Source organism: Folsomia candida, unplaced genomic scaffold, assembly GCF_002217175.1.
Source record: "Folsomia candida strain VU population unplaced genomic scaffold, ASM221717v1 Fcan01_Sc017, whole genome shotgun sequence".
Lineage (NCBI taxonomy): Eukaryota > Metazoa > Arthropoda > Collembola > Entomobryomorpha > Isotomidae > Folsomia > Folsomia candida.
Genome location: NW_019091209.1, coordinates 2,068,705 through 2,085,025, shown reverse-complemented (window position 1 = coordinate 2,085,025; position 16,321 = coordinate 2,068,705). Strand labels below are relative to the sequence as shown.

Here is a 16,321-nt window from a genome sequence, read left to right as displayed (position 1 = left end):
GTAAGTACCAGTGCAAAGTGGTGGTGAAGATGTTCCCACTCGGCTGAGAAATACTTGGCGGACATTATTCCAATGATATCTTCATCTTTAAGTGGTTTAGAATAAATACGTCTTTTTTCCCAAAGAAAATAACCAGAAATACGTGAAAAGGAAATTCGTGTCGCGTTTTTTTTCTAAATATTTACGACTCCACTTTTACACCCCAATTTTAAAACCACCAAACCAAGGTTTTCAGAAAAATAAATCAAGTCTCGATTCGCAATTTGCTTTTCTTGAGAAAGAATCCGTATTGTCTTTAGATTTCCACCAATATAAATACGTGCTTAATAATAATAACGTTTTTTATTGCGAATATCGAACCGACGACGGAATCTTCGAGACCCGAGAGAGAGAGACCATGCAGACCTTGAAGAAATTTTATCTGCCCTCGTAAAAACTTCATACGCTCATTTTACAACGCATCATCGACTTAATAATACTTACATGCATACGTAAATACCTACCGTCGTGGCTGCTGTTTTATATGTGTTCAGAATAATAAAACATAAAATTCGTCTTCTTCATCTTCATCTTAAAAACTTTGAGAGAAAGACTGTCACCTAATTTAATTACCTATATGATAAGAAACGTAACGCAAAATCTCGTGCCTGTGCCATACCACATACAGATTTAAGTAAGTTCTCGAACACTTCCAAGTGGTGTAAAAAGTAAAAAAATAAAATAAAATACGAAAAAAACTATACCCTCGACATGACCGTGACATTACAAAAGAAAAAACTGTGTAAAAAATAAGTGTCGTTAAAAATTTGGCAGGACTATTTATTCCAGAATAATAATACCACCCAGACCGAATTAATGTGACTAATTTGACCCATAAAATGCTCCGCAACGTTAATCTTTTTCTTCCCAAGTAATAGTACGAATATACTAAAATAATGAGCATGTTGTTATGCTTCTTCTCCTGTGTCATAATAATAACTGGCTAAATTGCCACCATGCACCATGGATGACGACACGGTAATAATAAAAGCGGAGACGACGCTAGACACGAAAAAGGGGGTGAAGCAGGAGGAAAGTAATGTCGTCGTGGTGAAAAAAGAAGAAAATGTGAAGGAGGAAAGCAATGTCGTCAAGGAGGAGGAGTTATTCACCGAGGGCGAAGACGACGACGGTGGTGGGGACGTGGACGAAGAGGACGAAATCGGCCCCACCACCACCGATTCAGTGTCCGGATCGTCCGACGACAATCCAGAATCGTGCAGCCTGGACGCCCTCGCCGTCCAGTCGTCGTCATCTCTCCCCCCGAGGTAGGCACACTTAGACGGTTATATAACTACCCTACCCGGGTACACAAATAACGTATGTAACTAACTTGGGCCCATTATTATTAGACGGAATTGGGTACGAAATGGTTTGACGAGGGCAATTATTAGACATTATTTATCATTATGCAACAAAACAACCCTTGCCGGAATAATATGGCGATGCACGCCATCCGCTACCCGAAATAAAACGAAACTCAAGGTCGTGGTAGGTATAGGGAAAGGAAAATCTATGTACAGGGACGGCGGAGAGGACGGAGGGACAATGTCCCCAGGGTTGTCCCCATCTTATACAAACCCCAGGGTCGTCCCTCCCCCCTAATCCTACAAGGTTAATGTCCCCCACACCTTCCGCGGCGGCCACTGTGTATGTACGTACGTACTTAAAATGTCGATCGTTGATTCCTGCACCATTTTGTTCTTCACCTTACCTTCTTTTTTCTTAAGAAAAGTGCAAAGTACAAGACCACGACGAAAAGGTAACAAACAATGATATGTACATACATATGTATATACAACCAACTGGCTTCTTCATCCCCTACGGCCATGAATTCCTATATACCTTGGTAGGAATAGTATCGGCTCGTAAAAAAAATGGCACATTGTAAATGTTGGATTAGGTTAGTTATGTTTTTTTCACATGGACGGTTTGGTCATGGCGATGTATTGTGTGACCCAGGGAAGGTTACGTATGTACGTACGTCTTGTTACTCAATCTTTATATTACGAGATACGAATCTACCTGTGCTTTGCTACCTGTGCCGTCCGTGCATGCATGCAAGCAAGGGTTGTCAAGAGATATTATTACATTAATTGGAGTAGAACTTTGCATGTTATCCCAATTGTCAGGGCCTTTCCTATATTAATATCTCAATATTTCTGCGGTGAGTGAGAAATAGTTCTCACAATTAACCCACACCTAACCACCACCTTTATTTCGTGGTATGGAGCCAGGCTTAATAAGCAAGGATGTATGTATGTACATATATTTCGTACATACATAACAACCCTTTGCCTATCTTATTCTGGGCAACAACGGCTTGGAAACACTTTTTTTTCTTCTCGAGCTATGTATGATAAATGTATGTGTACGTTGTGGCGAATGAGATTTTTATATAATTTTTGCCATCCACGGCTTCTCGCAAAGGAGAAGAAGAAGTAGCAGAAGTCCGTCCTCTGCCACATTACGTACCGCACTACTCTCATACTGCTGCTTCGATTACATAAGTGCAGCTTGAGAAGAGAATCAAGTAAAGATTTATATAAAGAGTTTGGCTACTTGCTTTGCTACGTATGTACGTTTGTAGCAGGCGGAGCAATTCTGGGGGGTTTGCACATATCTCAAAATTTGCCATATTTTGCCACCACCTGACAAAGCAGGACAGGTAGGTTGGCGACGTTGCACATTTTTGCAACCTGCTTATACAACAAGTCGTATAGCCAGCCCAGAGAAGGCTTAGGTATTCGCGAGTGAGCAACGATGCCAGCTTGCTATTCGCGAATTTCGCGAGTCTTCTCCCCTCATGAAGTTTGCCAACGCAGGAGATAAGTATCGGGTTTTTGCTAACTCGCCTCGACTTGGTTTTCGCAGTTACGAGTTGACCTTCGTCCTGTGTTGAAGGAGGTCCGCTTCACTCATCAGGAAAATTCTCAAACCATAAATAAATATTATGCTCACTTTCCTACCACTGATTTGGTGGAAAATTTACAAGTTATTAGAAGAGAAAGAATTGAAAGAAAATGGTCACTTTTTTCGGAAGGGGGATTTTAATCTTCTTCTTCTTCTGAAAACAACGCAATTCTGCGACGAAACCGTGGAGGATGAGACCGTAAAAAAGAATCTGGGCGATTTGTCGTCATTTCTTAGTGCTACTACACAAAACCAAATACGCTCCTCTTGTCTGAAGATTTTAATGTAATAACTTTGCTAAAAAAAATACTGTCCTGTGGTCACGGTAGTTCCAGTTTTTGTGGTTTTTGGTGCTACTCTGAATAGTTACGTATATACATACATACTTGGATATTACAGTTTTTAAGTAATTTAGTCACTTCTTTTTAAGCGTTGCTGTGTTTACATCGTATCAAGTAATGGACTGGACACCTGATAAGTACGTAGGGTAGAAGTAATACGTAACAAGAAAAATACCAAAAAATCAAAATCACCCAGTTATTACATAAATCCTGATCTATACTTTCTTTAGAGGTGCTATATACCTTTTTCACGAGTCATCACATATAAACACTAAAATAATAATGTTTAGCAGCAGCATGTCACCCTCATATATTTGTGAACTATAACTGAACTGAGAGCTAAAATACATACACTGAAAAAAAAATAATTGTGATCATGGAGTTGGAACAACAGTTTTACCTGGATTTCCCTTACAATGCGGAATTCGACCATCTGCCTCCGAGGTAATAAAAATAAAATATAAAGTAATAGATTCATATTATGAGGATCATATCTGCACATATATCTTGTCATCTGTCACACTTCATCACGGAGGCTGCTGTTCCAATTTACATGTTTAAAGTATGCATACCACTTTCTTCTTCACGAATCAATCAAAAAATCCGAATCTTCATTCCATCCCTCTGATTAGTTTCGTCGATCATTTTTTTTTAATTGACGAGTGCAACGTCTCACTCACTCGTTGACCATCCATCCATCCATAAAATGCACATAAGACAAGTCGTCGTCGACTATGATGATGACGACGACGACGCTGTATGGCAGAGAGACAATAAAAGTTGTGGTGGTGATGGTGGTGTGGTGGTGTTGCATCCATCGCTGCATTTTTATCCATTTGTTTGATGCGCAACAACAAGAAGAAGAAGAAGAGTATATTTAAGTAGTTTCACTCACCGAAGATCTTCTCTGATAACATGAAAGGAAAAGTATAGGCATACACGAGAGAGAGAGAGAGGAGCGAAAATACACACATTTTTTCCACGGGGGGCTTCCAAGAGATTTAATTTTATGTCGTTGTTTGTCTACTCGTCGTGGTTTGGTTAAGACGACGCGAAGAAATCCATCTAACCGTCTATGTCTTTTAGTCATCGGGACGATGAGAATGGTCAGGGACAAGCCTGGCCTGGCCTGACTTCTCAATCCATCCACGATATAGCAGAACATAATGGCAACAACATTTATTCACCAAGCTGGGAGAGAGAATTAAGGAGAAGTAGAAGAAGGAAGAAAATGTTGAATAGTTCTTCACGGTTTTGTTCATGCTATCAGCTCAACAGAATGTCATGCAATCTGCGGTATTATACCAAGTTTTACATAGCTACCCAACATTCTTACCTCGGCTTCATGCACAAACAGCATTATCATCTTACTGTAGTGCATGTATTTCTGTAAACCAGCCCTGACCTAGGATGTTGTCTTATCTCTTGGATGCATATGCAGTATGTGTGTACCCAAGTGTAATTATATTGCATTACACTACACCGACTTAGATACTTATTTAGCATTCAGGACGAGGGAGTCTTCTTCTTCTTCTTCATTATTATCTTCGTGATGATGATGATGATGATGCCGATCGGCATGGATGACGTTGGCAATAATATCTAAGACGCTCGAAATTCTGTTGCCTCCTCCTCCTCCACGTTCCGCGTACGAGAATCATTTCATCCCGTAGAAACAATCCATAAATATGTACGTATAACCTATTATATTATTATTATTTTGTTACGTATACATAAATACGTTGAAAATAATAATTTGGTTGGTTCGTGAAAAGTTCGTTTCGCATGTTTTGGGAGGCGGAATTTGCACAGGTATTACATGCGAGCGTATATATGCAGCAGGTATATACAATTGAATTGCATGCCATCCTTTTTTTATGATTCGCCTTGATATTGGGTCGTAGAGCTCTGCATAATAAAAGCCAGGTCTGTGTTAATACTACTACCTGTGTGCACATGCATATGTACATATGCACATACCTGCTTGGTTGGTCGGTATGTATGTACACTTGTACATAAGTAAAGTAAGTGGTACATATAATAAGACGACCACTTTGGCTGGATTCGGTTGGACGCTTAAATTCAAGTCAAATAACAATCCACCTGAAAGTGAACTCTGTTTTTCTTCGTTCTCATCATATCATGTAATGCTCTTCGTTTTCGTCGTCGTGGGTAAAATTGTTACGCAAGTAAGTGGTGGATGGATGTATAGTTTTTGTATGAAAGCTTTATAATCTCAAGCTTTATTATCCTTGCATGCATACCAGATTCACACACACACTGTACGTACGTACTTCACTCTTCTCCTACCTCAACCGGTTTGGTTCTCGGCGAGGAGAAAAAAAACGAGAAAAAGTATTTATTCAACAAACATGAACTGGAACAACCTGGTTTGTTGGTTTGGTTGGGTTAGGTTTTATCTATTTATCAGGTGGGGAATATATGCATGAATTGCATATATACGCGGATTTTTAATTAAGACCAGTCTCGTCTCTCCATAGGTTAAGGTACAGCTTATAAAGTTTAATTAAGTAGGTGACACAGGACGGAGCGGCATATTTCAGAGTCGGAAAAGTGGTATCATATCATTGCATGATGATGATGATGACGATCAGTGGCCGCGGAACGGTGTGAGGACAGAGGGACAATGCCCCGATGATCCGTATCATCTCCCCATCTTATATAACCGGCCCTCCCCCGTTAATGTCCCCACTCCTTCCGCGTCCCCTGGTCAAGGTAGATATTTATTCTCGGGGAAAACTGAAACTTTTGAAAAATCTACCTGTTCTATTCTGCTAATAATGTGGGGAAAACTGGCCAATAAAATAAAGCCATTTCTTCCCCCTGTTACTCCTCTTTCCCAGCAGAAGAGTCGTCGAACAAGGGGAATTTGCTCGTTGTTGGCCATTATTGATTATTAGGCTCTCTCTCTCTCTCTCTCTCTCTCCTATTACATAAACACACTCAACTCTCCTCAGTCTTCTTCATAGTTTCCAGTAGTTTCCAAACCATTGGATTCGCAAACTCGGCTCTTTCATCATCCACGGGACATACATATCAAAAACGCAAACCAACCAACCAACAAACCATGCAATAAATAGTCGACCCACCAACGAACCAACACCGCAAAATAAAGCTCTATATATACACATATATTCCAGTACTACTGCTCTTTTTACTTTTTGACATGCACACACACACACACAATATACACTTACACAATTTTGGCACGAAGGAGCCGTGTACATATTCGTACTGAACTGATATAAATTGCAACACCAACCAAGCCAGCCACACCACCGCACATCGAGTAAAAGTCAATATGCACGATTGGATTTAATTTTTAAAATGCCCATGAAATGTAATCAAGGTGACCCACTTCTGGCTGGACTGGACTGTGTGAGTTACCTTTTTCAAACTCTGACCTTCCACATTTTGTATGTACGCTCAGCTCATCGACACATTTCTACTGTCCAGTCCAGTCCTGTCCTAATAATTACTGTTATTAATTAATAATGGATGCGTCGTCACGACATAACAACTTTTCTTTTCCAAGAAATTCGGTGGAGAGAAAAAAAAAGCGCAAAATATCAAAATATCATACGTAATCATCATCCTCTCCTCTCTTGTAAGCCAGCCATCCATCCATCCCTTTTTGCCCGGTGGCGTTCTTCTCTCTAAAGCCTTAAAAGAGTTTTATCCTAAATAAACCCTTCAGTATTCAAAGTCGGATTAAATAACCAAACCAAACCACCACCACCACCACGACTGCCACGACCATGACCACCTACTTACTTTGTCCTGCATGAGATGGGTGCATACTATAAATTATAACATTTCTATATGAATTATAATACCCACTTGTACACATATTTGGATCATATCATATCATTCTGCCGATGAGAGAGTGTTCATGAAGTGGAGTTTTGCGGTAGATTTTGGAGCATCATCATCATCATCATGTTGAAATTCTCGATACGAACCAAAAGCTACAATCCATCCATTCCATTCCATTCCACTTTCCTTTCCTTCTGGAGCTGGTGGAGCTACTGGAAACTGCAGAATTGTGTATGACGTCAGGTGAAAGTTTGGGGAAAGGATGGATGAAGGAGAAAACTCGAGCACCGGGCAGCAGAATCAGCATCATCATCGTCATCATCATCATCATCATTTCTAAAAAGCTCTGTGGGTGGATTAAAAGAAAATTCAAAAATAATTAAAGCAGATAAAAAGTCCAAAAATGAACTTTGACTCGGAATATAAATTTTCTTTTTTACGTAACCAACAGATTTTGCCCACCAGGCAGGCTTTCTCTTTTTCTCCATTTATGTATGTATTACATGGCATAACGGCAAGACAGGTGGTGGTGGTGGTGGTGGTTCTGGTGGTGCTTATCATCATTAAATAAGTTTCAACCATTTTTTTTGTTATGGGCAAATTTAATTCAGTCCGGAATTTCAAAAGGGTTTAGAGAGTTGTTGAAAGGAGAGGAATTATTAACTCGTAAATATAGCATCCTTTCTCTCTTTCCACCTTATTACATTAATGTTATGCCGTTGTGAGAGGGGAAAATTGTGGAAATAATTCCTTTCTTCCTGGTGTTTTCGGGACAAATGTGCCAAATTAAAGGATCAATCTGTAATGACAGGGTGGAGGAAAAACGTTATCATTTCTTAACCAATTTCGCTCGTACCCGGTCCGAAATGAAATGAAATGAAATGAAAGCGAGCAAATCAACGAATCCAATTTTATTTATGTTTTCACAGCATAGAGGAGCACACAATCTAGGCAATTTGCAAAACGGTCCCTCATTATATAAGCAAGCACCCCACTAACATCCTTGCTCCCTAATTTAGTCGTTTATTCATCCCGAGCAGTTACATTTAGACTTTTGGTTGGTGGTTTGGTTGTTATGTTTTTGTGGGTGCTGTCAATTTCAAATCGTGTAATTTCTTAACCACCACCACCACCACTGCTGTATTTCGGAGTAATTTACTAAATTGGTTTCTTCTTCGGGGTATTAATATTCCATACTTTTCTGGGGTTTTCTTATACCCTGGGTCGTTACGTAGATAGATATTCCGTATGTATGTACATACGTACGTATATATTCCAGTAAAAAAAACCCTAATCTACACGATATCGTTGTCACCTCTTGTTAACGACTTTATGACCCTTTAGTATTTTACGTGACAAATTTACCCCTTGATAAACTACTAAAAAACCCTTCGTTACTTGTACATGACCAGTGGCCACGGAAGCGTGGGTGGGGATAGAGGGACAATGTCCCCACGGTTGTTCGATGTTCGCATCGTCTGCCCATCTTATATAACTTTATGACCCTTTAGGTTTTTACGTGACAAATTGTCCCCTTACATTAAAAAACCCTTCATTACTTGGACATACGTATTACGACAATTGGCCTCGGAGGCGTTAGGACCGAGGGACAATGTCCCCACGCTTGTTCGATGTCGGCATCATCTCCCCATCTTATATAAACCCGGCCCTCAATGTTAATGTCCCCTCGACTTCCGTGACTACGACCGAGTTCAGAAAACCCAGCCTGGACTGGAGAAAGTATCTCCTCGCCCACGGACACCATGCATATTCCATCCACCTCCTTTTAAAATTGAGTATTTAAAGCGATGCTGCTTTGCTTCCTACCAAACTAAACTGTAATCTTATTTGACAAACAACAAACTTATTACATCCCACGTGTATCCCCGTCCAGAGGTCAATTCACCAAGGAAGAAAGGTGGACGTAGATGTGGACGCGGACGTGACTCTCCTCTCCTCTCCTCTCGGTTGTCGGTTGACAACGACAAAAAATTCATGTCTCTGTCTGCGTCAAAATGGAATTTCACAAAGTATAAAATCAACTCGTATTGTTATCCCAAATAGCAAATTCAGACTTTCATTTCATTTCATTCAACTTTCCACGGGGTGCAATTTTTTCTTATTTACGTCTCCATCCATCCCCCATCCCATTTTGCACTTTATTATGAAATTCTAATGCACCTAGAGTTGTCTGCCGTTTAAAAAAATCTCGTCTCTTCAGACAGCTTTTCTTCTCGTGAAGAGAATCAGGATTTGTTTTGGACGACGTATCTACGTACCTTAATCCACAACATGTGCAGTGCAGCATCTTTTCCTTTTGTGTTAATAAACAAATGGGTGCAAAGGTCGAGGTGGTAATAAGTACCTCACTTCAACAGTAATAATAACTGTAGCCTGTAGGCTGCACATACCTTACACCCTCGTTAATTTATCTAATTAGATAACGAATTGCATGGATAACCTTGAACGAAATGTTGTTGTAAAACTAAAAACACAATTAAACAAGCAACAAAAGAAGGCATTTGTTCCTAATTGTAGTTTACTTCCATTGCATGTTCCTTCATTTTTCAGAGTGGTAGGTATTTACGTAAGAATTATGTATGTACGTATTGTGTGGTGTACGGGGTAGGCAGATTTTTATCAGCATTGTTGCAAAATATTGGCACACACACACAAATGTACCTCAGTCCAGTCCGTCCAGTCTGAGGAGAGGAGACGAGTTGATTGAGTGAGAAAGAACAAGAACAAGAAGCCGATGAAACTACTACCCAATCACGGCAAGATATGAGATATGATACCGCACTATTAAGTACAAATACTTACTTATACACTGTGTATTTACCCAATTAAAGTAGTACCAGCAAAGACTTAATATTTTTCGTCCAGAAACAGCAGTGGCCGCGGAAGAAGCCGTGTGGGGACATTGACATTGTAGGGACAGGTTTATATAAGATGAGGGGATGATGAATATCCATAAGGACATTGTCCCTCTGTCCTGTTCCGCGGCCACTGTCCAGCATACGAACGATAACATCACTCACTCTCTCTCTCTCAGCGTAGAAAATACGCAGCCAATCTGAATCGACTTTGGCAAAAAAAAGACAATAAAATTAAAGTGATCACTCATCAAGCAAGTGATTCAACGACTCCTTCTGCACGCCGTGGGGTTGTTTGTATATGCTCATTCATATTGTGTACATGGGAGTAAAATGGTCCGAGAAGAATGTGGTGGGGTGGTTGGTAGCACATCTGCCACAAAGAAGAATAATTTCATGCAGCAATGCAGTTTTATACTTATTGCATTTTAGATATTTATCGTCTCAATTTTTTTTCAGCTCAAGCCGACTGATGCGGAATTTGGCCGAAAAGATGAGAAGGGACAAGCTCAATATGTACATCTCTGGTGAGTGCACAATAATTAAGGTTTATGCAAAATTTCTAATTGTGCAAAAAAATTGGCATGATAGACACTTGTGCTCCTCGCCCTGAAAACTAATTTTCCCCCTTTATTCCAGAACTATCGTCTTTAGTGCCAATTGTGGCAATGGCCACAAAACGGATGGACAAAACTTCTGTGCTTCGACTCTCGGCGAACTTTTTGCGAATTCACCTCAGTACGTGAAAAAAAAGAAGAAATAAATTTGTTGTTTTCATCCACCTGGAAAGTTGTATAATGCAAATTCTCTTTTGTCCCTGCAGGCTTAAAACAGAGCAAAAAAGAGAAGCCCAAACTAGCACCTGAAGGACTCGAGTCAAACTTGTCCACCACCCTTTTGGAGGCCATCGAAGGCTTCATGCTTATCGTCACCTCGTTAGGAAAAGTAGTTTATATTTCCGACACTGTGGAAAAATTACTCGGACACTCTCAGCTCGACTTGATGGGCCAGTCACTGTATACGATCTGCCACAATGGGGATCACGAGCTTTTACGGCATCATTTGCAACCGTCCAGTCCGTTTGAAGCGAAAGGTGGGTTCGTCGATTAAAATTATGATAATTTACTTTTCAAAAAAATGTAATTCAAATTTTGAAATGAATTACCCAGAACCTGAACGAGATGCGAGTGAATCGGCCGATTATGTTCCTCGATCACCGTCATTTTTTGGAGGTCGACCTGAAGACACGTTGACAGGTTTGGCCTCCGGAGAGCGGAGATCCTTTTATGTCCGACTAGCGGAAAGATCCATGGCCAGGGGGGACCCTGCTCGCCATGTCACCGTTCATCTAATCGGTTACCTGAGACCACCAAATAACAAGAAGGATGCAGCTAAAATTGCTAAAGCCAAAAAAGGTACATGGGTTCTTTTTTTAGACATGCAAATTTTCTGCAGACATTTTTATCCACAATTTTATGACTTTTTCTCAGAGTGCTCATCGACGACGTCCTCCTCTGGAGTGGATGAGTACCTCCTGGTCTGCGTGGCGCGTCCCTTTCGGAATAAAGGGATCACGGAGTTGTCTCTCATGGAGGCTGTCCAAGACGAATATGTTACTCGCCACCTGCCCGACGGTCGTATAATCTACTCAGACCACAGGATAGCATTCGTGGCTGGATATCTCACTGAAGAAGTGATGGGGCTCTCCGCTTTCAATTTTATTCATCAAGATGATCTCCCTTGGTGAGTGGAAATAAATAAATATCAATTGATTGTTTATTTATTATGGTAATTTTATGGCGAGCATAATAATTAACCGAATTGTTTTTCTCCTATTTCAGGGCGACTGTTGCTAATCGTCAAAGTGAGTTTTTCTCCTGCTGTCAACAACTAATTATGATTGGTCGTTAAAGAAAATGAAGGAGTGAAATTGTAAATTTGCACGCCGTGTAGTGCTAATTTGTTTTGTAACTTGTTTTTTCCACAGTGTTCAGCAGTGTGGAGGGACAAGGATACAGCGTTTACAGACTTCGATCCAAAACTGGAGCTCTAATCTACCTGAGAACGAGAGGATTTTTAGAATTTAATAAAACTACGCAAAAAGTGGAGACGTTTGTCTGCATTAATACCCTTTTAACGTGAGTTTTGTGCGAGAATTATGTTTTTTAAGTAATCCAATGATTTCGGAAACATTGAGCAATATGATTTTTTGATGCCCCCTCAGAACTGACGAAGGAGACAAAGAGCTCGAGAAGGAAAGGGAAAGAATCACGCCATTCATTACGTTTCAAGTAAGACCTGATTTTATGATTATATTAGAATTGAATAGTTTAACAAAGTGTTTTTTTCTGATTTTTTTTAGCAAGTTACAACTACCACAAGTACAAATATGAGCTCTTCGGCAAACAGCGGTACTCCTGCACTCTTGTCGTCTCAGCACCTGCAGAGCTCAAGCTCCTCGTCGGCATCGGCATCCTCCTCCTCCTCCTTAAATGCTCTCACCACTTCCACCAACGCCGAGAGCAATGTTCCCATCACGACTAAAACGATAACCACATTGACGATGAGACACCGGAAGGAGAAACCTTTAACGGTCGTGAACAAACCGCCACCCTCCTCGACCGTCACATCTTCCAGTCTTCTGTCCCGAATCGACTTTGGAAGCGACTTTTCAATCGATGAAATGACCCCCCTCGACGAGGATGACGACCCCACCGACATGAAACCCTTGTTACTACCCCCACTGGAATTATCCTCCTCTTCCTCCCACCCACCCTCCGACTTGCACCTGAACGGAGACACCCTCAAAGAGTTGGCTTGCTGCCCCTCGCCCGGCGGCTCCTTACTCTCCAGCAGTGACGATAAAAGCACCCTCCTCCTCCTCCCAGAAACGGCAGGACCATCGTCCTCCTCCTCCTCTTCAACAACAACTTTGAGCTTAAACGACCTGGATCTAACTCAATCCTTTGCAGATCAACAACACAATGGACAATCCATTATCCTAACTTCTCAGATGTCGTCGTCCCTGTCGTCCTCGTCGTCATCATCGTCACCTCCTCCCCCCACGTCTACAACGACCAGCATGACGACCCTTATGAGCCCGACGGGAAATCTGGGTCGGTTAAAACGCTCCTTTGCTGAAGTGGATGATCTAGTTTCACAACGCACGACGAGTGCCAAACGGCCCATCGTTCCTGCAGCCTTCATTTCAACCTACACTCCGATTCACCATTCATCTCACCTGGGAACGAAGTGGGGTTCAGAAACGACCACGACCATAATTTTTGACCAGCACAACAATAACGGCTAAAAAAAGAAAACTAGAAAGAAAGCAAAAGAGACAGAGAGAAAATGATATTTAGAAAAAAAGAAGAGAGAAAAAAGGAAAAAAACTTACGATTTTACTTGAACTATTTCCTACTCCTTATTTACACGGCTTTATTCAACCCGGTTTTATAAATAATGTTGTTAAATTTCTTACCGCAGAAGTCTCCGATTTTTATCATCTGATTCCCGAACTATTCTTCGTTTTTCTTTCGTTCTTCTATCATCATATTTACAAAAAAATAATGATAATACATTTCAAAAATCTTATTATATTATACCAGCAACAAAAAACAACGACACAATCGCTAAAATTATATATATAGCTCTGACTCTAACTAATTACTAAAAATACGATGAAAGAATTACATACAAGACACAACAAGAAGAGAAAAAAAAAACAAAAAAATATAACAGCTCTAAATAATTCTAAAACTATTCGTTACAAATTTGGCGATATGACAATCAGTCAAAAAATCTTTGGAGCTCTTTTAATTTCCTAAAATTTAAAAATTATTAGCAAATAGCTAAAACCTATTAATAGTCGTGTAGGTCATCATCATTATCCTCATTTTTTTCGTCAGGTCAGGATTTTTATTCAAAGAAACGAATCAAATATATAAAAATATACCAAAAAATCAGCCTCAAAAATCAAATCATCAACATTCATAAATTACTAGAGACCGTTATAAAATACAACCAACCACCCGAAGACCATGCATATTATTAAATACCACCCAACAAATGACCCAAATCCTCAATATTAGATCAGCTCAGATCTCTAAATAGAAGACGAAGACTTAATTATCATAATTAATTATTTCAACAACACAACAATTATCTATGTACACAATTAATATTTAAACAAAAAACCTCCCCCTCTCCCATACAACAATTAATTATTATGTATATAAATACATACATAGATACTAAAAAAAACTATTATTACCACCACCACCACACCCATTATTCCTACAAATCGTAGATAAGATGTTGGCGACTGGTTGTGAACGAACGAGTAGTTTTTTTGAGCGAGGTTGTTTTTCGGAAAATAATATTTGTGAATTTTACATTTTTTTCGCATGCAATCAATCCCACGATTGTTAATTGTTTGTTGTTAAAGTAAACAAAAAATTCAAATCTATAGTACTTTTAACGCTGATAAAAAACATTGTATGAGTTTGATTCTAAAATTGGATGAAGGAAGAAGATGTGCTTATGGTATTAAAAAAATATTACGTGTAACTAGTAATAGTTGAACACATGGAAAAACTTATTTGTTGTAACAAAAGAAACACTCTTAAAAATCTATTATAAGTTTGATTGATGAGATGGAAGACGAAAAATGCGAAGAAAAAATGAGACCACATACATAAATTATTCGAAAAAGAGGAATTTTACAAGGGAAAAGTAGGAGAAAGTAAAACAGCATCCGGCGAGATTGAGGTATTAGAAAGTTAAAAACTTCTTCGGAACACACATTAATTATTGATTATAATTAATTAATTAATTATGATTAGTAATTTGTTGTTAACAATGTACAAATCTCGCAGTAGCAGACTTTAGGATATATATATTATATATATATATTATATATACCTACAACATAAATATATTATATATATATTACAAACATATATAAAATATTCTAAATAGTTTTTAAGCCATGTTATTCTATAGTTTTTAAAGACGTGTAGCATATATTATTATGCTCAAAGAGTTTATCAGGAAATGTAACACAGTGATTTTCTTTCTTGGTCGCATATTTATGGTAACTTCATACAAGACTGATATATAAATTTAGCTTAAAACTTATTATGGAAATGAAAAAAATTAGTTAACGGTAACGTAACGATGTAAAATTATTTCAGAGTTTTTTTTTTGTTGTTCGTTTTTTTTCTGTTTTGTGTCAGATCACATACATAAAATTATTATTATTATTATCATTATTACCTATTTACGACCCACAAATATTGGGAAGAATGTTATTATTAAGAAAAAGTAAACAAACAAACCAAAACCTTCAAAATAATAATAATATTCGACGTGGTACGAATGGAGAAAAAAAGTAGATAGAGAAAATTAAAGAAAAAATTAAATATTTTAAGACTGACGAGATCGTCGTATGTATGACGTGAGGGAGCAGACTATACAAAATATATCCCTGTTGTTATCAATGATAACTTATCATTACATACATTAGAGGAGGAGGAAATTTCAAAAAAAAGAAAACGGTAACCACAGAGTCAGTTCAGTTCAGGGGCGAAAATAATACTTTATTTTGTGTCTACTACCTTCACATTATATGAACGAGCGAGTCAATTAAATATCAAAAACGTCGTCATCATCGTCGTCGTCGTCGTTATCGTCAACCTTACCCAAATTATACACGCATATAAGTACATACATACTATACACCAAAAATATATACGGAACGGATGATCAGAACCAAAAAGAAGGAACAGAACTACAAGTCAGTCATCATTATCAGTCATTTACTTGTTATTACACCAAAGAAAAGAAACACAAAATTAAGTAAATCATTCATTAAATCTGGGGAGAGAAAGTTCGAAGTGAAAGTCGGATGGAAACTTGGAGAAAAGAGAAACGTGCAATTTTTTTGACTGAAAGTCCCTGAATTATTTCGTACATCGGTTTCGGTCGTGTATGTAAAAAAATAGTATTCCAAAAACAAACAACTAGAGAGGAATAAAATGGTTTGGATGGACGATTTTACACAAGTCCTTGAAAAGAAGTGGATTTCCGTCATGTATTGTATCGATCCATTTATTGTGAGTGTCGGATGTATTGAATGTGTATGAAAAACTGGGCGGACACTACTGCTAAAAAAACTCCTGTTGTATGAAAAAGTGTGGTTTACAAATAAAACTCGAAATCATTAACACAATTTATTGTAATGAATGAGTTTACCTTTGCATGTTTTTTTTGCATTGAATCGCATGCATATGTACATATGCGTAGTAGAATTGT

General features: G+C 38.8%; 1 protein-coding gene across 2 annotated transcripts; it reads left to right on the top strand.

The window, feature by feature from the left end:
• The first annotated feature begins 568 nt into the window (after positions 1-568).
• Positions 569-16,248, top strand: LOC110856674 (aryl hydrocarbon receptor nuclear translocator-like protein 2). 2 transcript variants are annotated; one of them, XM_022105169.2, is made up of 10 exons: positions 569-1,307; positions 10,466-10,533; positions 10,646-10,744; positions 10,830-11,099; positions 11,176-11,421; positions 11,497-11,749; positions 11,848-11,870; positions 11,994-12,144; positions 12,231-12,297; positions 12,369-16,248. In XM_022105169.2, the coding sequence occupies exons 1-10, from the start codon at positions 1,003-1,005 to the stop codon at positions 13,314-13,316; spliced, it is 2,430 nt and encodes an 809-aa protein (XP_021960861.1). In that variant the 5' UTR covers positions 569-1,002; the 3' UTR covers positions 13,317-16,248. The 2 variants fall into 2 exon arrangements, with proteins under 2 accessions (XP_021960861.1, XP_021960863.1); XM_022105171.2 differs by lacking the exon at positions 569-1,307 and adding an exon at positions 2,905-3,737.
• The last annotated feature ends 73 nt before the right edge of the window (positions 16,249-16,321 follow it).

Bases quoted from the DNA above. Each gene is read 5' to 3' on its own strand.
- LOC110856674 (XM_022105169.2), top strand. From the start codon at position 1,003: ATGGATGACGACACGGTAATAATAAAAGCGGAGACGACGCTAGACACG. The intron at 12,145-12,230 runs GTGAGTTTTGTG...ATGCCCCCTCAG, and splicing joins TGCATTAATACCCTTTTAAC to AACTGACGAAGGAGACAAAG. The intron at 12,298-12,368 runs GTAAGACCTGAT...GATTTTTTTTAG, and splicing joins CGCCATTCATTACGTTTCAA to CAAGTTACAACTACCACAAG.